At 41.4% G+C, this 25619-nt stretch overlaps 1 protein-coding gene across 3 annotated transcripts in view; it reads right to left on the reverse strand.

Annotated features, from left to right (window-relative positions):
- Positions 1–25619, reverse strand: part of LOC311065358 (ecto-NOX disulfide-thiol exchanger 2-like) — a 237206-nt gene that overhangs the window by 43974 nt on the left and 167613 nt on the right. For all 3 annotated transcript variants that reach the window (XM_084085669.1, XM_084085668.1, XM_084085670.1), the window contains one exon: positions 4326–4484. In XM_084085669.1, the coding sequence (XP_083941795.1) occupies positions 4326–4484 (159 nt within the window). The remainder of the gene's footprint in view (positions 1–4325; positions 4485–25619) is intronic.

The following is a 25619-nucleotide window of genomic DNA, read 5'->3' on the forward strand; positions in this document are numbered from 1 at the left end:
AGACTGACCCTATAGTGGTTGTAGTTAAAGAGACTGACCCTGTAGGAGGTCTGTGGTTGTAGTAAAAACAGACTGACCCTATAGGAGGTCTGTGGTTGTAGTAAAAAACAGACTGACCCTAGGAGGTCTGTCCTCAGGACACCCTGCATTCTCATGGTAACAGAGTTATGGGATGGAACGATGTGGACACACAGAGTTATATGGGGTGGAACGATTGTGGACACACAGAGTCCCTGGCTGAGGCCAGTCTGCAGAAATAGATGTGTCCCTGAGGACTGCTGCTGTCCCTGTGGCCACACTCACTGCTCTGCTACACAAACCCATCCGTCATCACCTAGACTGACTAAACACCTTTTTACAATCCCTGACCTGCTGGAACCAGGACGCCCCCCAAACCCTGTGAAGACTCCTACTGGGAATGCCAAGGGTCATATAGTCACACAGTACTACAACACAACACACTTCCAAGTGTAATCGCAGCATGGGACATAACACACAGAAAGCACTGCAACAACTAGGCCATGCGCAATTTATGTGCACGCTGTCTGTGTGTAACGGTAAATGGTGCATTTATATAGCGCTTTTATCCAAAGCCCTTTACATAGATTGTGCATTACATTCACCCATTCACACACAGATTCACACACTGATGGCGGAGGAAACCATGCAAGGCACCAACCTGCTCATCGGGAGCAATTAGGGGTTCAGCGTCTTGCTCAAGGACACTTCGACACCAACTCTGAGGGGAGCCCGGGATCGAACTAGAAACCACACGATTCCCATCCACCGTTCTACCGGCTACTCTACCCTTGAGCCACTGCCGCCCCTGTGTCTGTGTGTCTGTGCGTGCGTGCGTGCGTGATAGTATCACACCTTCGGTGGGTTCTATTTCTTGATTCCCGTCCCGAGTGTTTTTCTTGAAACTTCTCTCTAATATCGACCTATCTAATATTGGATTCATTGCAAACAGACCACTAGGGGGCGAGCCCAACTCGCTTGCGATGGTTTTTGAAAGCCTTATCCCCATACCTAACACAACGCCCAAAATCAAAAAACTTCTCACAAAGTGCACGATTTTGATGAATGCCCTCCCTGCTATAAGACAGACAGCCTTCAGAAGAAGTGGGGGAAGAAGCCAGACAAACACATGAGACAGAGAGCTTAATGCTCAGTTTGACCATCAAAGAGTACCAGGGTTCCCTGAGGTGAAGGACGTGAATCCTCAAACAAATCAACCAACAGAAGAGACAAAGTAAATGAGACGGAAAGAAAAGTGGAAAGGGAGAGAGAGAGAGAGAGAGAGAGAGAGAGAGAGAGAGAGAGAGAGAGAGAGAGAGAGAGAGAGAGAGAGAGAGAGAGAGAGAGAGCAGGGGGACAACCTGATTAACCCATTAAAAAGGGAATACCACTCATTTGGGACAGATGGATCACTGTGCCAAAACACATGGCTTCCGTTCTATCTCCTTGCAAAAAAACCTCTGTAGCTCCGAAACTTTTTACGGTGGGGAAAACGGGTCATTTTCGATGCACGATCACTCCGTCATTGTGACTCGCGTGAGAGATGTTATCGTTCCAGGCGTTAGCCAGGACCATCGTGCACCGTGCACGCATGCATTGTTTTTCATGGATTGATCGTCGTGGAGTCTAGAGCTTTAAACAGCGTAGCGGTAACGTAATCTGTTATTATAAAATGATGGCACCGAATGTGTTAATATATGTTTTGTAATAATAAATAAAGCAAAGTAACTCGTAATTACAGTTTGCAAATAATTGTAGTGGACTAAAAGTACAATATTTGCCTCTGAGATGTAGTGGAGTAGAAGTAAAAGTATTGAAAATAGAAAATACTCCAGTAAAGTAAAAAAATGCCAAAAGAAATTACTCGAGCACAGTACTTGAGTACATGTACTTACAGTAGTTACTTTCCACCACTGCAATTTATTTGCTGCTCAAACCTGGCAATTTTTTAAACTTTCCTCACCATTATCTAAAATCTTTAATCATAAATGATCTACCCGCCCTGGAGGCACATCTACTTATGGCCATATTATGATGTTCTTTTACCTGAAACCTCTAGCTGTGTCTGGGAGGCCAGCAGGATGCAGAGCCAGACTTTCAGAGCTAAAACTGCTTATGTGCTTTTCTCCCTCATGAAAGTCAAGAAGGTCTTTGTGAGGCAGGGCACTGCGCTGCTTCACACAATTACACCAAAAGAGATTGCCGTCTGCCGCCTGCCTTTTGGCCCCCACGGCGTAGAGATGGAGCAAGCACTTTTCTACCATTAGGGGAAAAAAAGCTTCCAGCCCCTTTTAAATGACCTGGGTATTAGTTTAACCCATTAAGACCTGAAGCCGATTCTACGTGTCTCCTAAATCTCAACGGTATTCTGAAAAAACGTATGTTTCTATATCAGTGGTGCTTAATCTTTTTCATGTCAAGAATTGTATGTATTTGGCCGCGGACCCCCATCAAAATATTTTGTACCAGGGACCCCCCCAGACGCAATGATTTGAGTTCAAAATGTTGGCTTTAAAAATATATATATTCAAAGATTTGCACACATTTTCATGATTTTTCAAAAATAGCAGATTTACAAGCTCATAGCGCGGCACTCGGTGCCGCGCTATGAGCTTGTATATCTGCTATTTTTGAATAGCCAAAGTGTAAAATAATGCTTTTTAGCTCAAATAAAAAAAGTTACACAGATGCGTTCCAGGTCTTAATGGTTTAAGATTAAATGTATAATATGTATTCCGTGTTTCGACTCGGCAGGCTACAGCTAAATGCTTGGCTACCTTGGTGACCGACCGCAAACCAGTGTATTTTCTGTTCTACAAAATGGTGTGGGTGGTAAAATAATAATAATAAAAGTCTTATACCCCAGCAACCACTTGAAGCAGTGGATGAGGCTGTTTACCTACAGTACCTACAGCGTTGTACTACGTATTGATTCAGTATCCGTTGTTAACGTCAACAGCACATGTTGTGTGAGTGTTGGGGTCAACGATATTAACCTTTTAGTAAGTTCTCTGTCTCACCAGAAGCTCTATAAGTCGAAGCAGGATGAGACTGTATACTGTGCCTGTTATACACCCCCCAACATCCCGGACACCCTCATATCCAGTATTTGCTCCTCTGCCAAAAATCTTGGTGTAATCCTGGATAGCGCCTTCATATTTGACAAACTCATCAGTTCCGTTGTGAAAGCTAGTTTCTTACAACTCCGACTCCTCGCCAAGGTTAAGGCCTATCTCCCCCGACAACAACTAGAAATAGCCATTCATGCCTTCATTTCCTCACGACTCGATTATTGCAATTCCCTCTACACCGGCTTAGAGCAGTCATCTGTCAGGCGCCTACAGCTAGTCCAAAATGCTGCGGCTCACCTTCTCACCGCCACAAAAAGACGTGAGCACATCAGTCCTGTCCTGGCCTCACTTCACTGGCTCCCTGTCAATTTTAGAATTAATTTTAAGGTCCTTTTATTCGCTTTTAAATCTCAAAACGGGCTTGCTCCACTATACCTCGCTGAGCTCATAGATCCATACATTCCAGCCAGGGCCCTAAGGTCTGCTGATCAGTCCCTACTGATCGTCCCTAAGACCAATAAAAGGACCAGGGGTGGCCGCGCTTTTGCTGCTGCCGCCCCCACGCTTTGGAACGACCTCCCTCTCCCCATCCGTTCTGCCCAGTCCATTGGGGTTTTCAGATCCCTCCTAAAAATCCACCTATTCTCTTTGGCTTTTAATAGTCCTTGATCTGCTGCTATTGTGTCCTAATAATGCACTGAATTTGTCTGTGTGCCAATGGGCGCTTATTGATGCGTTGATGCTTTGTTTGTCTCAACCTTGTACAGCCCTTTGGTCAGCTTCTGTTGTTTTAAATGTGCTTTATAAATAAAGTTTGATTTGATTTGATTTGTTATTATGTCATGAGAAAAACATTTTAATTTTGTGTTTTTGTCATAATATACTGTAAGCATAGGAGAACAATGTGGGTAATTAAAGAGAATGTGATAAAATCAGTCAGTTTTCCCTGTGCGTTTCAGTATCTGCTCGTCCATTCATTTAAAAGCAGGGCTACAAAATGAAATATTGCGCAATAGAATCGTAATTGTGCGTTTATCAGAAGTAAGTAAGAGTAAGTAGCCTTGGTCACTGAGGGTCAAAGTGTTGGCTCATGTGTTAGCGAACAGCGCCATCTAGCGTAAAAAACACTGAAAACACAACATCTCATCAGTCAAGGCAGTGTGTGAGCCTTGGCAAAATATGAGGAGAAATCTCAGTCCTTGGCAGTCAGAAGAGTTGATGATCATGCAGACTTACTGGGGTTGGCGGGGAAGAGGGTGCAGGTCGTGCAGTGGATGATCTCCTTGATCATTGGCACGTCCTGCGAGAGGGGCGGGGCCATCATGCCCAGGCCGGGCATCATGGGGTTCATGGGGGGGATGCCGGTCATCATGCCCAGGTTGTTGGGGTCGAAGTCTGGAGGGCGGCAGAAAAAAAAACGGTTCATGAGAATTCACAGTAGTGGATATATAAATAGTTAACTTATACCAGTGGTTTTCAACCAGTGGTCTGGGGACCACCAGTGGTTCTTAGGGGGGGGTACCAGGGGGTCCCCAGCAAAATTAGTTAACATAGCGTCACAATCATTTTAACCACTTAGCTTTGGCTATTCAAAAATAGCAGTATTTTCAAGGTTTTGAAAAACCTTGAAAAAAGTGTGCATATTTTTGGACATTTATATTTCTTTAAAGCCAAAATTAACTGATATCTTTGCTTTTGGCGGTCCTTGGCACAAAACATGTATGCTTACAGACAGACAGACACACATTAAAACCTGGGAGCTGACCAGATTTTTCCTGTCGGTCCGGGGAATCGAACCAGGAACCTTCTGGCAACAAGGACCATCCTCTAACCTTTAGGCCACCGCTACCCTAAATAATACCCTCTTATACCCATCTATAACAGGGTCTGGATAATTGTGAAAGATAATGTGGTCTAAGCTATGTGTCAAATGTTTGTGAGACGGAGTGGTAGTGATAAGAAAGACCCTGGTTGCCAGGGCGATGGAGGATTTCTCCCTGCCTGCTCTATAAGATGAAGGACAGGGACACAGATTGGAGAGATAAGGAGGAGAGGAAACGAGTTGGATCTGAAGGGGAGCTGCAGTGAACCCTCCTGAATGCCAAACACTTTGAACAGAACAAGTTTGAGGACACCTGTGTGTGTGTGTGTGTGTGTGTGTGTGTGTGTGTGTGTGTGTGTGTGTGTGTGTGTGTGTGTGTGTGTGTGTGTGTGTGTGTGTGTGTGTGTGTGAGACAAAAAAAAGAATTATGTAGATCTTGGGATCTCAGACTTCATGTGGCCAGCCTGTGATGTCAGTGATCTATGACATTGGTTCTCAAAGTGGGGTCCGGGGACCCCCAGGGGTCCTTGGGGGTGTTCCAAGGGGTCCCCAGCAAAATGTGTTAATTTAGCATCACAATAACTTTAACTTTTATACTTTGGCTATTCAAAAATAGCAGATATTCAAGCTCATAGCACGGCACCGAGTGCAGCGCTATGAGCTTGTAGATCTGCTATTTTTGAAAACATTTTAACATTTGCTCAAACCTTTGAACATATTTTTAAGCAAACATTTGTAACTCAAATCTTTGCTTCTGGGGGTCCCTGGAACAACACATTTGAGATGGGGTTCACGGCCAAATACATACCATTTATTTACATACCACCTTGACATGAAAAAGTTTGAGAACCACTGATCAATGACATCACTGTACCGCACTGTTGTGACGAAAAGAGAGCCAGAAGGCTCTCGGTCTATCGAGCAATCTTCGTTCGCACTCTCACCTATGGTCATGATATGAAGTGTGGGTCATGGGTCACCGAAACAATAAGATTGCGGATACAAGCGGCCGAAATGAGTTTTCTCTGGCTGGCATCTCCCTTAGAGATAAGGTGAGAAGTTCAGTCACCCGAGAGAGAGACTCTACTGTGTAGAGCCGCCTGTCCTTCGCTTGGAAAGGAGCCAGCTTAGGTGGTTCGGGCATCTAGTACGGATGCCTCCCGAGCGTCTCCCTACTAGGGAAGTCCTCGCTGCACGACCCACTGGGAGGAGACCCCGGGGCAGACCAAAGGACGAGATGGGTGGGTGTATATCTCCACACTGGCCTGGGAACACCACGGGATCCCCCAGGAGGAAGTGGCTAATGTTGCTCAGGAGAGGGAAGGCTGGCGCTCTCTGCTGGAACTGTTACCCCCACTACCCAACTCCGGATAAGCGGTTGAAGATGGATGGATGGATAAATTAGCTACTGTATGACATAACTACACATTTGGAGATGAGGTCCCACTGGACTGGCTACCGGCAGCAGTTGAACACCCGCAAAGGGTCCGTGGATTACCTTTTTCGCCACATCGTATCCAAAAACTAGGTAGTCCCCTAAACCTAAAGATGTTTGAGGATTTTTCAGCACCCTAACATTTTAGAACGGGGTTGAAAAGAACGTTTAAATCGCTTATTTAGTCAGCCTGTGGCCATGTTTCCCATTCAACCCGGAAGAACCTCCCTACGTCAGGTGTCAGTACTGCTCCCGGTTCGGCTACAATGGGAAAACATGGCCATAGGCCGACTAAATAAGCCATTTAAGCGGTTGTTTCGGCCCGTTCTTAAACGTTAGGGTGCCGAAAAATCCTCAAACATCTGTAGGTTTAGAGGAATACCTTTAGTTTTTGGATACGATGTGGCGAAAAATGAAAAAATAGGCTTCTAGCCTCCTTCAGAGCCACCCACCCCGACGTGAAAATAATATCCAGTCACACTGTATTCTTCTTGGAAATTCACATAACGTCTCGTACCGGGCCTGTGTTTTATTGTACCAGGGGGAAACATTTCAAACGTTTTTGAAGAGAAAAAAAAAAGATCTGGTTACATCAGGGCATGGCTGGTGCAATTTCACTGCAGCACTGCTCATATTCACCCTGATGAGTCAGTCTGTGTGTGTGTGTGTGTGTGTGTGTGTGTGTGTGTGTGTGTGTGTGTGTGTGTGTGTGTGTGTGTGTGTGTGTGTGTGTGTGTGTGTGTGTGTGTGTGTGCATGCGTGTGTGTGCGCGTGTGCACGTACTCTATGTGTATGTGACCTGCATGCATGTGTGACATACAGTGCATAATACTGTATATATTATGTGTGTGTACTCATGCATATGTGTTTATCCTCTTCCATTAACCCATTGAGACCTGAAGCCGATTCTACATGTCTCCTAAACAGTTTTCTGAAAAACGTATGTTTCTATATCAGTGGTGCTCAATCTTTTTCATGTCAAGGACCCCCAAAATTATATGTATTTGGCCGCGGACCCCCATCAAAATATTTTGTTCCAGGGTCCCCCAGAGGCAAAGATTTGAGTTAAAAATGTTCGCTTTAAAAATATATATATTCAAAGATTTGCACACATTTTCACGATTTTTCAAAAATAGCAGATCTACAAGCTCATAGCGCGGCACTCGGTGCCGCGCTATGAGCTTGTATATCTGCTATTTTTGAATAGCCCAAAGTGTAAAATAATGCTTTCTTAGCTCAAATCTAAAAATGACACAGTTCCAGGTCTTAATGGGTTAAGAGCTGGAAGCATGTACGTAGCAGAGCTTACGATTATTTACTTATTCACAAGGACGCTCGTCTCTACTTTCAACAGCGGAGGAGCCTCAGTGGAAGAAGCCATGCCTCACGTGCACATATAGATGTTTCTATATTATTTTTGATACTTTGGTGTTGAAATTAAAGATCTGGTGCATGTAAATACACATCCTGCTTAGAATACTGGGGATTCATTTGCACCCAGATTATTAGGAACCAGCAGTGGTACAATTTGAGTACAATTTTGAGGTACTTTTATTTTACTGGAGTATTTCCAATTGTCTATGCTTTTACTTTTACTCCACTACATCTCAGAGGCAAATATTGTACTTTTACACCACTACAATGATTTGAAAACTTTAGTTACTAGTTACTTTGCAGCTATAAATGATTACATTATAAAACATACATTAACCACTTTAGCCCTATTTTATACCTAGGCTATTTGAAAATAGCCGATCTGCAAGCTCACATCGCGACGCGTTGTGAGCTTGTAGATCTGCTATTTTCAAACATTTTAGTACTGTTACTTTGGTACTTTGTACTTTTACTCAATTGAATTTTGAATTCCACACTTTTACTTGCAACAGAGTACTTTTACATTGCAATTTTGATACTTTTACTTAAGTTAAATATTTGAGTACTTTTTCCACCACTGGGAACCAGAATATCATAAGCTTTCATTGTGAACAGAGCTGTAACCACTTAAGCCCTAAAAATAGAGTGTCACGACGTGACACGACGTGAGCTTATAGAGATGTTATTTCTTTTTGAAAAGTTTTGACAGTTCTTTGCCTAAAACACCAGGTTGAATGAGGTTAATTGGAAGCAGCTCTAGGAGCCAGGAGGTTGCGTGCAGTAAGTAAACAAAAGTTTGGGTATTAATCCATCAAGACCGGGAACGCAGCTGTGTCATTTTGAGATTTCTTTGGCTATTCAAAAAATAGCAGATCTACAAGCTCTGAGTGCCGAGCTATGAGCTTGCAGATCTGAAATTCTGTGCAAATCATTGAATATATATTATTTTTAAAGCGAACATTTGTAACTCAAATCTTTGCTTCTGGGGGGTCCCTGGAACAACATATTTTAAGATGGGGGGGTCCGCGGCCAAATACATATCATTTTAGGGGTCCTTGACATGAAAAAAAAAGAACCACTGATTACACTATACTGTAGCAACATACGTTTTAAAAAAACATTTGTAGAATCCCCCATAAGCAAATATTTGAGCAAAAAATGTTCGCTTTAAAACAGACATATTCAAAGATTTGCACACATTTTCAGAAATAGCAGATATACAAGCTCATAGCACGGCACTCGGTGCCGCGCTATGAGCTTGTAGATCTGCTATTTTTGAATAGCCCAAAGAAATCTAAAAATGACACACAGATGCGTCCCCGGTCTTAAAGGGTTAAGAGACGTAAACAGACCTGTTTTCAGTCAGAGGTGAGGAAAATCTCCACAGAGACACAGAGAGAGAGAGAGAGAGAGATCATGAAGGACCTCGCTTCAGAGAAAACACATCAAAAGTGAAGCTTCCATAGGCTTCTGTCCACCCACACAACACAACACAACACAACACAACCCTGACCCGTCTCTCCTTTGTTGAGGCCCGTCTGTGAGCCTTCATCTCTACTCTCTCCTCCTCCTCCTCCTCCTCCAGAAAACAAATAGGTGCACTACACCTTGTTTTAGATTTGAGCTAAAAAGCATTATTTTACACTTTGGCTATTGAAAAATAGCAGATATACAAGCTCATAGCGCGGCACAGAGTGTCGTGCTATGAGCTTGTAGATCTGCTATTTTTGAAAAATCGTGAAAATGTGTGCAAATCTTGAATATATATATTTTTAAAGTAAATTTAAACATTTTTAACTCAAATCGTTGCTTCTGGGGGTCCCTGGAACAAAATATTCTGAGATGGGGGTCTGCGGCCAAAACATATAATATTCATTGACATGAAAAAGTTTGAGCACCACTGATATAGAAACATACGTTTTTCAGAAAAGTGTTGAGATTTAGAAGACATTTGTAGAATCGGCTTCAGGTCTTAATGGGTTAAAACGCTTCCTCCTTTACTTGCAGTGGTGTAGCAACTAGCAAGTGCTGTACTCAAGTACAATTTTGAGGTATGTTTCACTTTACTGGAGTATTTCCAATTTTCAGTGCTTTTACTTCTACTCCAATACATACATTTCAGAGGAAAATATATATATATTTTTTACTCGAATACAATTATTAACTTTAGTTATTGTTACTTTGTAGATTTTGATTATTATTACAAAACACACAAACCACTTCAGCCCTATATATATTTCGGCCATTTGAAAATAGACGATCTACAAGCTCAAAATGCGTCGCGTCGTTGTTTCTTTTTATACATTTTGAACTAGCAAAATGGGACATTCTGCACTATGAATACTTTGAGTACATTTCGATACCAATACTTTTGTACTTACATTTTGAATTCCGGACTTTTGCTTGAAAACAGAGTATTTCTACATTGTAGTATTGATACTTTTACTTAAATAAAGAATGTTAGTCCTTTTACCACCAATGCAAACTAGTATATCATCTCACGAGCATTTTGTCTCTCTCTCAAGCTTCCTCTTCTCTACTTCACCGTCCAATCTGTTTCTTTGAGCTTTGTTCAAGGCAATTACATTTGGAGTTGCCCATCAATCAAAGGCAGGCACGAGCACACAAAGATGCCAGAGCACCCGTCCAATTGTCTTCATAGGAGGAAATACCCTCCTTTTTTTATGTCTGCATCATTTATCACATTTATTTATTTCTTGCCAAACCAAACTGCGACTCTCTGATATTGGTGTAGTCTACAGCAGTGGTTCTCAAACTTTTTCATGTCAAGGACCCCCAAATTGACACTTATTAGCCCGCGGACCCCCATTTGAAAGGATATGCCAGGGACCCCCATAAGAGAAGATTTTTTACGGCTCTCTAGCAGTGATTCTCAACCATTTTAATTTCAAGGACCCCCAGTTTGACATGCATTAGGCTACGGACCCTCATTTAATGGCATTTCTATCACTTGGATCGCAATTTATATTGTAAAATCTATGTCAATATAACTCTGAGAGTGTACAAATGGAACCAAATGGACCCTAACGGGTCCATTTGGTTCCATTTGTACACTCTCAGAGTTACAGACCCATAAGGGTCCATTTGGTGCCTAATCTATCATTTAGCTGGGGACCCCCTGGAACTCCCTCAAGGACCCCTGGGGGTCCCCGGACCCCACTTTGAGAACCAATGGTCTACTGCATGTGACTGGTTCTCAAAGCAGGGTTCCCCGGCTAAATGAATGACAGTTGGGAACCAATTCAATGGACACTTGCAGTTCTGTAACTCTGAGAGTGTACAAATGGAACCAAATGCACCCTTACATTTGCAGGTACACTCTCAAGAGTTATGGGGTCAGTGGCCTAATGCACACCAAACTGAGGGTCCTTGAAAACTATTGAGAACCACATATACACCTTAGTTATGCCGACTACCAAATGAGTGATAAGAATGCATTTTATTTTTATTTGTTTTAATCTTGAAAGTTTGGGCAAATCTTCTGAATATATATAATTTCTAAAGCAGATTTATTTTACTCAAATCTTTGCTTCTGGGGGTCCCTGGAACAACATATTTTCAGATGGGAGGCCAAATACATAATCATTTTGGGGGTCCTTGACATGAAAAAGCACCACTGATTATCATAGCAACATAAGTGTTTCAGAAAACTGTTAGGATTAAGAAGACATCGTAGAATGGTATCTCAGGTCTTAATGGGCTAATGGATATAGTGCCCAGTCAAAGAGCCCTCTCCCTCTCCTGTCTTGGGCTGTCATTCAAATCAACATGCGATAAAGATGTGGGATAAGTCGCATGCAACAGAATGCCCAAAACGCCGAGTCGCGACCGATTGCCATTCCCACAGCGATGACATTGTCACAGTCCCTCCGGGATATGGGATATAAACACACATTTGATACAAACAAACGCTTGAGGGTGAGAGGTCCTGTCTATTACTGCTACATACTCCTCTAAATGCACCCCCGCCCCCAACGGTGGATGGGGAGATGATGATGATGAGGCATGTAAAAAAACAGAAAGAAAAGCAATTATCTTCTTCAGCTGCTTCTCCTTCTATTTCTATGTGGAGAAGAGAGGGAGAGGAGGAAAAAAACTATCATGCTTCCTTGTACAATCCCCCTTCTCTTTATCTGACATCTCCCTATACCTGGGTTTCAACTACAAATATCACTTTTTAACATTTCTATCCTATCATCCAATATATCTAGCTGCAGATAACGTTAGGAATCTCTTACTGTCAGAAAGTCCCATTTCAGCAAGCCCCATTAATACTGCAGCACTTTCTTTCTGCCAGACATCTCTCTGAAAGCAAAGACACGTCACGCACACATGGACGCACGCACGCACGCACGCACGCACGCACGCACACACACACACACACACACACACACACACACACACACACACACACACACACACACACACACACACACACACACACACACACACACACACACACACACACACACACACACACACACACACACACAAAATCGCAAGGTGTACTACTAGCTGGTGAGCAGTCAGCAGTAAGGAACCTACAGTAGCGTGGGGACGGTGGGGAAATGCTTACAGCACAGGACTCACTGTCTGTCGCCTCATGTATTGGTTAATGTTGATCCATCCTGAGTTCATGTGTGAGTGAATGAGAAAAAAAACTCCTTTCTCCCTCACTGGTCCAGATATCGTTTATGTCGGGCAGAAACCTCCCATCTCCATATTCTAAGTTTGTGTGGGTTTTTATTCGTAAATGAATGCCCTACTTGATCATACTACAGTGTCACACAAAAGATGATATTAGATTAGTTTATTGTCACTGTGGAACATACAACATTTTGTTTAGGGCATCCAAAGTGGCAGATCCACAAGCTCGAAACTCGCTTGAGCTTGTAGATCTGCTACTTTTGCCATTTACGAATTTGAATCCTGAGAAGAAACAGTTTTGGACGTGAGGTTTCCACCGAACAGAGACGATATGCTTTCAACATTGAGATCACATGGTTCCGTGGCCAAATACATATCATTTTGGGGGTCCTCGACACGAAAACGTTTGAGAACCACTGATATATAGCAACAAGTAAAAAAAAAAAAAAGCTGTTAGGATTTAGAAGACATTTGTAGAACCCCCCAGAAGCAAAGATTTGAGTTCGCTTTATAAGAAATATACATTTTCAAAGATTTGCACAAATTGTCACGATTTTTCTAAATAAAATAGCAGATCTACAAGCTCATAGCGCGGCACCGATGAGCTTGTATATCTGCTATTTTTGAATAGCCAAAGAAATCTTAAAATGACACAGATGCATTCCTGGATTGAAAGAGTTAAAGGCCTGGAGAAACTAGTATTGAAGTACGTGAGTGCATCTTGCCAGAATTGCTTGTTAGCATCTCACCTTCCTTCATCTGATAAGGAGCTTTTGTCTCAAGGCAGAATCCAAAGATGAGAACTAGAAACCAACGAGTCAATGCCATCATTAGTGTGATCAGAGACATCTTTCACCTTTAGAGAGCCAATTACAGAGGACTTTGTTGTGCCGAGGATGCCTTCAACTACTTTGTATTTTTCTGACAAAGCAGAAGTATTCTCCTTAGCTTTTCCAAGGACACACTTCACACAAGGTGAGAACGCACAATACGAGAGCTACTTTCAACGGATATTGATTTTAATTAGCAGTTCCCTAATGAGATTGCCCATTGAATGGGTACGCTTTGTGTTTGAGGCTTTTTTCTTTGAGGTTCAAGGTTCAGGGCTGTGCTTTATTGTCACCTCTTGTGTGCAGGTACACGAGAGTAAAACTTTTTACATCTGTGTGTCATTTTAAGATTTCTTTGGCTATTCAAAAATAGCAGATATACAAGCTCATCTATGAGCTTGTATATCTGCTATTTTTGAAAAATCTCGAACATTTTGTGGAAATCTCTGAATACATATCTTTTAAACCGAACATTTGTAACTCAAATCTTTGCTTCTGGGGGTCCCTGGAACAAAATATTTGACAAATGTTCGCTTTAAAAAAATATATATATTAAAAGATTTGCACACATTTTCACGATTAAAAAAAAATAGCAGATCTACAAGCTCTTAGTGCGACACTCGGTTGCCGCGTAATGAGCTTGTATATCTGCTATTTTTTAATAGCCAAATACATCTAAAATGACAGAGATGCGTTCCCGGATTGAATGGGTTAACTGCCAGAGTTAAAACATCGTCTATACTGTAGCTGCACCTGCCAGCGATTTTGAGCGTTTTCATGAACCTTTGAAAAATCATAGAATATAATTTTTAACAGTGATCCACCCGGTGATCGCCTCAAAAGACGTAGGGGGGTCTCGGGGAATCGGGGGGAAAAAATAAGCCAGCTTCATTTTGTTGTTATCATGTGATTTCTGGGCGTACTCTTCATAATCATTCACAGGCTGTGGAGGAGCGCCCTCTATCGTAAAACCACTGAAAACACACGTGACGAGAATCTCGTCATTGGCGGTGTGAGCCTTGGAGATAAATGAGGAGAAATCTCTTAATTGGCAGTCAAAACTCTAGAAGAAAACAGGAATGCTGTAATGTTAACACACACACCACCTACAGTATGGCTCCCTGAGTATATAATGGTGAAAGATGAGGATCTGACAGCGCTCGGCGAGTCGAGTGCCAGAGATTATAAATGGGTTCCTGGGCGGTTTCTACTCGAGAGAGAACATAGAGGGAAGTGGTGTAAAGTACACTTACTCAAGTACTGTACTTAAGTACAATTTTTGAGGTACTTTAACTTTACTGGAGTATTTCCTATTTTCAATACTTTTACTTCTACTCCACTACATCTCAGAGGCAACTTTTACTCCACTGCAATTATTTGAAAACTTTAGTTATTATGTACATTTTGATTATCATTACAAAACATACATTACCAACTTCAGCGCAATATACATTTCGGCCCTTTGAAAATAGCCGTTCTACAAGCTCTACAAGCGATGCGACACATTATGAGATACTTTTACTCTAGTCAAAAAAATTATCCACCACTGATAGAGTGAAGGAAAGTGAAGACACAGCCAGTGCTCTGGAGTGAAGGGGAATTTCCTCATGTCTCTCACAGTCTGTCAGATGGTGAGATGTAGAAACCAGATGTTTTCTCTGGTTCCTGCTGCCGTCAAGTTTGTGACATATAGTGCAATTAACCTATTAAGACCTGGAACGCATCTGTGTCACTTTTTGATTTGAGCTAAAAAAAGCTTTATTTTACACTTTGGCTTTTCAAAAATAGCAGATCTACAAGCTCATAGCGCGGCACCGAGTGCCTGAACATGCGTGCAAATCTTTGAATATAAATTGTTTGAAAGCGAAACATTTTTACTCAAATCTTTGCTTCCGGGGGTCCCTGGAACATATATTTTTAGATGGGGGTCCGCGGCCAAATACATGTCATTTTGGGGGTCCTTGACATGGAAAAAAGAACCATTGATATTAAAAAAACTGTTGAATCCCCCAGAAGCAAAGATTTGAGTTACAAATGTTCGCTTTTGTAACCCAAATCTCAAGATCGATTTTTCAAAAATAGCAGATATACAAGCTCATATGAGCTTGTATATCTGCTATTTTTGAATAGCCAAAGTGTAAAGTTATGCTTTTTAGCTCAAATGAAAAAGTGACACAGATGCGTTCCAGGTCTTAATGGGTTAACATGACCCATATTTGCCAGTGTCTCTGGTCAAATCATACAGGCCTTCTCTCTACTCAGTGTTCTCATTGGGCAACGAGCTGAAATGATCCCCGGGGAGCCATGTAATCGGGACATTTGTAATCAGCGTCATTCTTCATTCAAAAGGTCAATTGATTTGCTAACCTTCTGGATATTTTCCTGGCCTGGTAAAGGTCATTGTCATATATCCAGTTATCATTATGAACGTGTGTTCCTTCATTCAGTGCTTCTGTAGACATGTTTTAACACCCGTGGTGTAAAGTAACTAAAAGGACATTTACTCAAGTACTGTACTTAAGCACAATGTTGAGGTGTTTTTTACACTTTACTGGAGTATTTCCATTTTTCGGTACTTTTACTTCTACTCCACTACATCTCAGAGGCAAATACTGTACTTTTACTCCACTACAATTAGGGGTGTGCCGATACACTAATTTCACGAAACGATACGATACGATATTTGGCTCACAACTTCGATACGATTTCGATACGATACGATACGCACTTTTTTTATTATGAAAATATATGGAGGAGAAAAAAAGAAAATGCAAACAAATAATTCTGTTTTTGCATTATTCAGACATGCAAACTTGTAGCTTTTCAGCTACAATAGCCGTTTTGAATCCAAATAGTATGACACCTGACCCGAAAAAAAAACATGTTGTCACTCTTTTCACTTCGGGGCCGTTTGCATGCCTGATTATTATGATTGTGTAAAAACGATATTTTTTTTCCCCAAAACGATACATATCGTCGCGAAAACGTATCGCGATATATCGCGGGACGATATATCGGCACACCCCTAACTACAATTATTTGACAGCTTTAGTTACTTTGCAGATTTATATTATTATTACAAAACACACATTAACCTATATATACATTTCGGCCATTTGAAAATAGCAGATCTACAAGCTCACAATGTGTCGCATTGTGAGCTTGTAGATCTGCTATTTTTTTTAGAAGATTTTAAAACATTTCATTCTGCATAATGAGTACTTTTTTGTACAATACATTTTGATACTTTTGTACTTTTATTCAACTACATTTTGAATTCTGGACTTTTACTTGTAATGGAGTATTTCTACATTGCAGTATTGATACTTTTACTTAACCCATTAAGACCTGGGACGCATCTGTGTCACTTTAGATTTATTTGGCTATTCAAAAATAGCAGATATACAAGCTCATAGCGCGGCACCGAGTGCCGCGCTATGAGCTTGTAGATCTGCTATTTTTGAAAAATCGTGAAAAAATATTTTGTATATTTTTTTCAAAATAAGTTGAAAAAAATGTAGTACTTTTCCCACCACTGGTTAACATCATGTATAACCTTCATTCAGTCCATCTAACAGACATGTCATCATCAGAGATGTAACGGAGGCTGTGGGCGAGGCTGTGGAGTTCCAGAGCCTCCAGCCATTCACACACAGTGGTCTGTTTATCCAGCTGTCTGTCTGGACGGGCCAGGGGGGGGGGGGGGGGGCTGCATTATACACATTCTAGGCACAGGAAAGCTGAGCTCTTTGAGCAAAATGTAGTTTTTTTTCCCCGATTCTCCGAGACCCCCCCTATGTCTTTTGAGCCGATCACCGGGTGGATTGCTGTGAAAAATAATATTCTATGATTTTTCTATGAAGGGTCGTAAAAACACTCAAAATGGCTGGCAAGGGCAGCTAATAGACGATGTTTTAACTCTTTAACAGTTAACTCATTCAATCCGGGAACGCATCTCTGTCATTTTAGATTTCTTTGGTTATTAAAACATAGCAGATTATACAAGTTCATAGCACGGCAACCGAGTGTCGCACTAAGAGCTTGTAGATCTGCAATTTTTGAAAAATCTTGAAAATGTGTGCAAATCTTTTAATATACAGTAAATATATATTTTCAAAGAAAACATTTGTCAAATATTTTGTTCCAGGGACCCCCAGGAGCAAAGATTTGAGTTACAAATGTTCGCTTTAAAAGATATCTATTCAAAGATTTCCACAAAATGTTCGAGATTTTTCAAAAAATATCAGATCTACAAGCTCATAGCGCGGCACTCGGTGCCGCGCTATGAGCTTGTAGATCTGATATTTTTGAATAGCCAAAGACATCTTAAAATGACACACACACACACCGGACCGCTGGGCTCTATCTATACTAGGCCCGGCCTTCCAAAGTTACAACGAAAGCTTGCCAACCCAGCCATTCTCTCCTATACCTTCATGTGCTTGGCACTTGATTTGATTATCCCTCCAAAATGTACGACGAGCTCCCAGAGTCTCCAAACAGGCCAGGCCAGGAGGAACTACAATCTTACATCATACCCTGAAAACGCCAAAATCTCGGAGGAGAACCTCCTATCCTTTCACTCTCCCATACCTTTATGTGCTTACACCTGATACTGCAGAAACAAAAAAAAGAACAGAAAAAAGGCTCTCCTGCTTAGCTAGCACTTCTGTTTTTAAAATAGCACATGGAAATATTCGTGAACATTTTTTACTGGTGACCTGCTTCTAATGTTGGCTAACCTGCGGCACTGCTCTAAAAGGCTCTGGACGAGATGATGATTGACATTAGAAATAACCCCCCTAGACGAGAGAGTCATCTTTAATGTGTGTTCTAAAAAAAAATACACAGAGAAGAAGAGTACATTTCTGGCAACTAAAAGTTTAAACATTCAGGTCCCGCTTTTTTCTCAGTTTAGTTATTATGTCAATTCATTCCTCCCAACACATTTTTGTGTTGCCAGTGCTGTTGTACCCTACAAGCCCCCCCTCACCGGGAGAACGTAGCACCTCCCTCCGCCCTACTCCTTAACCCATTGAGGCCTGAGGTTCCGATTCTGCAAAATGTCTTCTAAATCCTAACGGTTTTCTGAAAAACTTATGTTTCTATATCAGTGTTTTTCAAACTTTTTCATCTCAAGGACCACCCAAAATGCTATGTATTTGGCCGCCGACCCCCATCTCAAAATATTTTCTTCCAGGGACCCCCAAAAGCAAAGATTTGAGTTAATGTTCGCTTTAAAAGAATATATATATATTCAAAGATTTGCACAATTTTTCACGATTTTTCAAAAAATAGCAGATCTACAAGCTCATAGCGCGGCACTCGGTGCCGCGCTATGAGCTTGTAGATCTGCTATTTTTGAATAGCCAAAGTGTAAAATAATACTTTTCAGCTCAAATCAAAAAGGTAAAGAGATGCGTTCCAGGTCTTAATGGGTTATGTTTCGTTCAACACCACCCTGTTGACAGGGGCCACCCCGAGCCCCTGTTGACATGGGGCCACCCCGGAGCCCCTGTTGACAGGGGCCACCCGAGCCCCTGTACGAGTACGTGCAGCGACAAAGATTGAAAACTTTACACTCCGCGGTTGTTGACAGGTACTTTACCCCTGCGCCACCCGAACGCCCTTATTTGTCTAACTATTTAAAGCCTATATACTTAGTTACAAGTTACAAAAGGACCCCCTAGCGGAGCGAGAGATGAAGCAAATTGAAGAAATTGTGTTTTGATTTGATTTGATTTGATTTATTTGAAAAGCCAAAACCACATGGTCGAGGATAACACAAGAAAGTCCTGAGACTTATTTCCGTTGAGGTCCTCTTACAATTAACAATCAATACGTTAAAAATACTTTACAATACAACACATGTAACTAACGTAACACTACATAGACACATGTGACATACACAGTACAGACACAGTACACATTACACAACAATACAAAACACAAGTAACATTCACAGTACATACATACAAACAAACAATACAAGAACACAAGTAACATATACAGTACACAAACAAGTGCTACCTTTTCTTTCCTAGTCTAGTCTAAAGACCCTCTATAGGGGAACCTTTTCTAATAGACATGCTTTAGTTTTGTATTTAAAAGTCCTCAGATTTGTTGTCAGTTTGACACTGTTTTCGAGGTCATTCCACTGTGTGGCTCCTATGTAAGTAAATGATTCCCTGCCTACTTTACTTTTAAAAGCCGGAAGGCTCACGTCTGCTACACTGGCTCTGGTGAAAAAATGGTGTACTTCGCTTCTCTGAGTAAAACATGTCTTTAAAAATATGGGGACCTCTCCATTATCTTATGAACCATGGTCAATCTGGCCATGGTTACCCTGGATTCTACTGGGAGCCAGTTGAGTTCTCTAAACTGGTTCCTACCTATATGGGATCTGGGTCCTAACCCTAGAATGACCCTGATCAGTCTATTCTGAGCTGACTGTAGCTTTGTTTTGAGGGATTTCAATAAGCCCTCGAACCAAGATGTACAAGCGAAATCAAAATGGCACATAATAAGAGAATTGGCCACCACCTGTTTTGTCTCCCTATCCAAGTACCTTGCTGTCCTTGCCAGAAATTTCGTCAGTCCGGAGACTTTGCCCAGTACCTTGCTGGCCATATTTCGACCATCTAGGTTACCTTCCAAGATGCAACCCAGGTATTTCACCGATGATTTTGCTTCAATGAAGTCTGAATTTAATTTGACCTTGAAGTCAGGGCTCTTTCCTAATTTGATTTTAGAACCAAATAGAATTGATTCTGACTTCCCTGTGTGTAAAGATAACTTGTTATCTATAAGCCAGGAATTAACATTAGTCAATTCCTCACTCAGGGAACTCTCCTGACTCAGATTAAACCTTTTCATAGAGGGATTCATAGACTTGTTTGACAGCACTAACATCATATGGGATTCATGTTAATGTGTCTGTTCAGACTTAAACCCTATTTTCTACACCAAACATCTATGCCAAAAATAGGTGATCTACAAGAGCTTGTAGATCTGTTATTTCTGGCTAAAGTTCTCCTCAGAATAGGGAAGCTATAGGGTTCAAGTGGTTGATGTAAAAAAAAAGAAAAGATCCTATCACACAAAGATTTGGCAGCACCCCCTGTAGTAACTCTGAGGACCACCCTAGGTTGAAGACCCCTGCTCTACACTAAATATCTTTTGCTGAAAATAGTGTTATTGTTCAGCCGCTACCATGTGCTTAAAGGGATAGTTCACCCCAAAAGGACATTTTTCCCACCGATTAGTCACCCCATGGAGACTTGGATATATATATATATTTTTTTTTTTTCGCATTCCTAACTTCCTAAGCCAATAATTTGATGACCGGCAGCGGTTCCGGTAGGAGACACAAAGAGTCTCCTTTGTGTCTCCTCCCGGAACCGCTGCCTACTGGTCCGCTAGTCATCAAATTATTGGATTAGGAATGTGATTAGGAAAAATACAAGTCTCCATGGGGTGACTAATCAATAGAAAAAAAGTATTTTTTTGTCCTTCGCTGTGTCTATTCTCTCCCCAACCCGGCTAGAAGGAGACAATGCTTCCCTAAAGTACCTTCATGCCTCGTGCTCGCACCTGAGAGCTTGCTCAAACAAAAAAGAAAAGGAGAAAAAAGGAAGTACATTTAAAGAAGTGTTCCTGCTTAGCTAGCACTTTTCTTTTAAGAGGAAAGCACATACATATTCAATGAGCACTGGGACATTTCTTCTTCTTCATCTACTGTCTGCACTCCATTATGGTTGACCCCTGTGCCTGTTTCCTTAGCGGCTCCTTCTTAATGTTAGCAATAAAAGGGGTTTAACCCATTAAGACCGGGAAAGCATCTGTGTCATCTTTAGATTTCTTTGGCTATTCAAACAATAGCAGATATACAAGCTCATAGTGCGGCACCGAGTGCCGCGCTATGAGCTTGTAGATCTGCTATTTTTCTTTTTTCTTTGCTTCTGGGGATTCTACAAATATGTCTTCTAAATGTCTTTCCTAACAGTTTTCTGAAAAACTATTGTTGCTATATATCAGTGGTTCTCAAACTTTTTCATGTCAAGGACCACCCAAAAATATTTGGCCGCCGACCCCCACCTCAAAATGTTTTGTTCCAGGGACCAAAGAGAAGCAAAGATTTGAGTTACAAATGTTCTCTTAGAAATATATACCGGTACATTCAAAGATTTGCACACATTTTCAAGATTTTTCAACAAATAGCAGATATACAAGCTCATAGCGCGGCACTCTGTGCCGCGCTATGAGCTTGTAGATCTGCTATTTTTGAATAGCCAAATCAATCTAAAAAAAACGACTCGGATGCGTTCCCGGTCTTAATGGTTTAAGCGAAGTGCTGCAGTGAATGGCTCTGGATGAGAGAGTCAGCTAAATACCTAAAAATGTAAATGGGAATTCTAAACGAGTTTAATCGAGAGAAAAGAGGAAGGAAAAAGAAAATCATTGTTAGCAGCTTTAGCTCTCTCTCTCTCTCTCTCTCTCTGTACTGCTGGAGTTTCAGTGAGCGAGTGCAAAGCCTGAGCCCTGAGAACCACAGATGAACAAACAGTGTGTGTTCTAATGAAGCTGTCTGGAAATTACAGTTGCTGACTCAGACATAATGAAACCTTAATGAAGATGTTGGCTAATTTGGACTGACAAGGAAAGGGGGGCAGAGGAAGGAAGGATGGAGGGATAGAGACAGAGGGAGGAAGGTGTGGAGACCAGTGCTGGGTAACGTTACTTTTAAAAGTAACTTGTTACGTTACAGCGTTACCGCCATTAAAAAGTATTCTGTTAAATTACAGGATTATCTTCTGAGAAAAGTAACTTGTTAGATTATTTTTGCGTTTGCGTTTCACGGAAAGCTTGCGATTTCCGTGAAATTTCACACGCACATTCCCACTAGGCCGAGGAAGAAATGGCACCCTTTTCACATTGGCCTGTTATAGCGCCACCAGTCGGTCTAATTTTAGCAAAACACATTTTTGGAACAAAGCCTCAAATCATGAATGCAGTGTCTGATTGCCGTGAAAAGCCTAAGAAGAAATGACACCCCTTTCACATTGGCCAATTATAGCGCCACCAGGAGGCCACAATAACGTACTGACCTGGCGGAGACCTGTGCTCCGAGGAGCACTTTTTCTAGTTTACAAAAATCAAATCAAATCAAAAGCAACCGGAGTGACCACCAGTATTCTGGAGGTCGTTGACGGTCATTAACTTCTCCTCCTTTCACCAATAAATCCAAAAATAGTGTGAATACTTCCGTGACTGTACTAAAGGAGAACCTCTCTGTCTTCTCTCAATATCTGCCATGTCGCACAGGTGCAGTAAATTAATGTAATAAAAATAAGACCAGCCAGCCGGCCCGTGTGTGTGTGTGTGTTACACCTTAAGTGGTGACCCGTTGATTACAGACCCGAATAGAATGATAACGCAAACGCCACAGCATGCTGGCCCGGTCACTCATTTCTGTGTAACATCCATGCAAGTCTCCGTGCCGTTGACAGCGACGAGCTAGTTCAGCTCGCAAATGTGTCGGATGGATTTTCCTTTTCATTTGTGGAAACAAATTAGGTCTTAAATGTAATTAAGTAACGCCATTCTTTTGGAAAAGGTAACTAGTAACCGATTACTCTAATTGCAAACTAACGCTGTTAGGTTACTCGTTACCCAAAAAAGTAGTCTGTTACAGTAACAGCGTTAATTTTAACGCTGTTACCCCCAACACTGGTGGAGACACCAGCTGTTTTTCCAGGTGATGGATGAGGAGGGGGACACAGCTGTCCTCTTCACCATGCTCTCCTCTCTCTCTCCACCTCCCCTTTTCTACCTCCACCCCTCCCTCTCTACTCCGCCCTCCTGCAACCGCTGCCACCTCCTAACTGCTTTAATGAAGATGCATTACCCCCAATGAGACTTCCAACTGTTCTTTGGCGCACCAGATCAACAGCCTTTAACAGTTTACACGCACATTATGCCTGTAATTTGTCGCCTGTCTAGCTTCACCACACTGGCAGGCGATTACGTCTCTTTTGCACACATGGTGTAACCAAAACATCTCAATTTTGTGGTTAATTTAATTGTACTTGGACTTGGACATGACAGAATGAGCAAAGGATCGGTCGTGTAACGTTATACTGCACGATCGTATGAGAGACAAGACTTTACATGACCGGCTGACTTGATTTAACAGTGGTTTGTCTCTCAAATCACTGACTGATATTTATGCATTATTTTCATTATGTACATGTCAATTTAGTGGCCAGCCCCAAGATGATGCGCCAGTTTTTGTGCTGGGTTACAGTACTACCACTGAGTTTTCAAAGTGGAACCCCCCCCCCCAAGGACCCTTGGGACCCCACTTTGAGAACTCAATGCAAAACCCGGCAAAAGTAGTTAACATAGCATTTCAATCATCTTAACCACTTTATCCATGTATATGTTGGCTATTCAAAGACAGCAAATCTACTTGAAAATACTTGAAAAACATCGACAATGTTTGTAAAAGTTTGAATAATTTAGAATTTTTAACAACTTCTGGGGGTCCTTGGCACAACATACTTTCAGATGAGGGTCCGTGGCCAAATACATATCAATGTGGGCGTCCACGGCACGAAAAAGATTGAGAACCACTGCTATACAGTATGTGCACAGTATGTATGTATGCCTATATATACCTACCGGTATGTATAAACTGTGCAAAGTACATATATCGGCATTTATGTATTGTGTATACTGTATACGTATTCATGGATTAAAAAGGAATATAAAATCTCACTCACGCCTGAAAGATTTTTTGTTAGGCCCAGTCCTAATCCCCCCCCCCCACACACACACACACTAGCACCGTGTTTCCGAAAGAATTAGCTCAATGTGTAGAATTATGACGGTATTATGAAGGTATTATCATTCTAAACCCATGTTCCTGCTGTTCTACATACAGCCAACCAGTTGGAAGAAATCAATCACAGATTGAAGCCTTAACATATACAAGCAATACGAGCTTGTAGATCTGCTATTTTTGAAAAATCTTGAAAACATTTAGTTATTTTTTTTCCAAAAAACTGTTAGGATTTAGAAAACATTTTTTAATCGCCTCAGGTCTTAAAGAAAACAGCCTATCTACAAGATCACAGCGCGTTGGATATTTTCGCCTCGTTTATATATGTGAATATATGGGTGTTTACATGTGTGCACAGCACACTGTATAGAAGTCTCTCTCTGAAAGACAGCTCTGAAAAGGGCTGGGAGCAGCTCAGAGAATATACTATACACAATGAAATTCAATAGGAAAAATCTCAACCACCTCCACAAACACTTTAACTGAAATATGGACTGAGTGCACACACCACCCTCCCCTCCCTCTCCTCTCTCCATCTATGACATTAGGTTCAGCTGCACCGTTCCACTCACCATCTATTAGGCTTTATTCTGCAATGTGTCTTCTCTCTCTAAATCCCCTTTTTGTCCTCTCTCTCTCACCGCTTAGTTGAAAGGCTTGCACTCTTCCTATTTGAAATATATGCCAGGAGTGTGTGTGTGTGTGTGTGTGTGTGTGTGTGTGTGTGTGTGTGTGTGTGTGTGTGTGTGTGTGTGTGTGTGTGTGTGTATGCTTGATTTTTCTCAAGTGTGAGTGTGACAAATTGTAATTCAACTAAGATTTATACAAGACCTTACCGAAAACCATTCCACTAAAGGAGGAAGAGGAAAAAAGAGAAGCTGAAGCCTCAGCGGTTTTTCTCTCTCTTGGTTCTGAACCATTAAACTAATGTTATTAACCCATTAAAACCGGGAACGCATCTGTGTAAATACTTTAACCATTACTTTACCATATTATATACTTTGGCTATTCAAACATAGCAGATCTAAAAGCTATACGAGCTTGTAGATCTGCTATTTTTTGAAAGATCGTGAAAATTTGTACAAGTCTTTGAATATATATATATATTTTTTTAAAGTACAAACATTTTTAACTCAAATCTTTGCTTCTGGGGGGTCCCTGGAACAACATATTTTGAGATCGGGGTCCGCGGCCCAAATACATATAATTTTGGGTGGTCCTTGAGATGAAAACGTTTTAGAACCACTGATATAGCAACATAAGTTAGACATTTGTAGAAAAAAGACATTTGTAGAATCCCCAGAAGCAAAGATTTTAGTTAAAGTTGTTCGCTTAAAAAATATATATATTCAAAAGATTTGCACACATTTTCACAATTTAAAAATAATAAATAGCAGATCTACAAACTCATAGTGCGGCACTCGGTGCCACGCTATGAGCTTGTAGATCTGATATTTTTCAATAGCCAAAGTATAAGATAATGGTTAAAGTGGTTAAAATCTAAAATGAAGACAGATGCGTTCCTGGTCTTTATGGGTTAAAGCAACGTCAGTGGGAT

This window comes from Gymnoscopelus microlampas (genome assembly GCF_963454915.1).
Source record: "Gymnoscopelus microlampas genome assembly, chromosome: 18".
Lineage (NCBI taxonomy): Eukaryota > Metazoa > Chordata > Actinopteri > Myctophiformes > Myctophidae > Gymnoscopelus > Gymnoscopelus microlampas.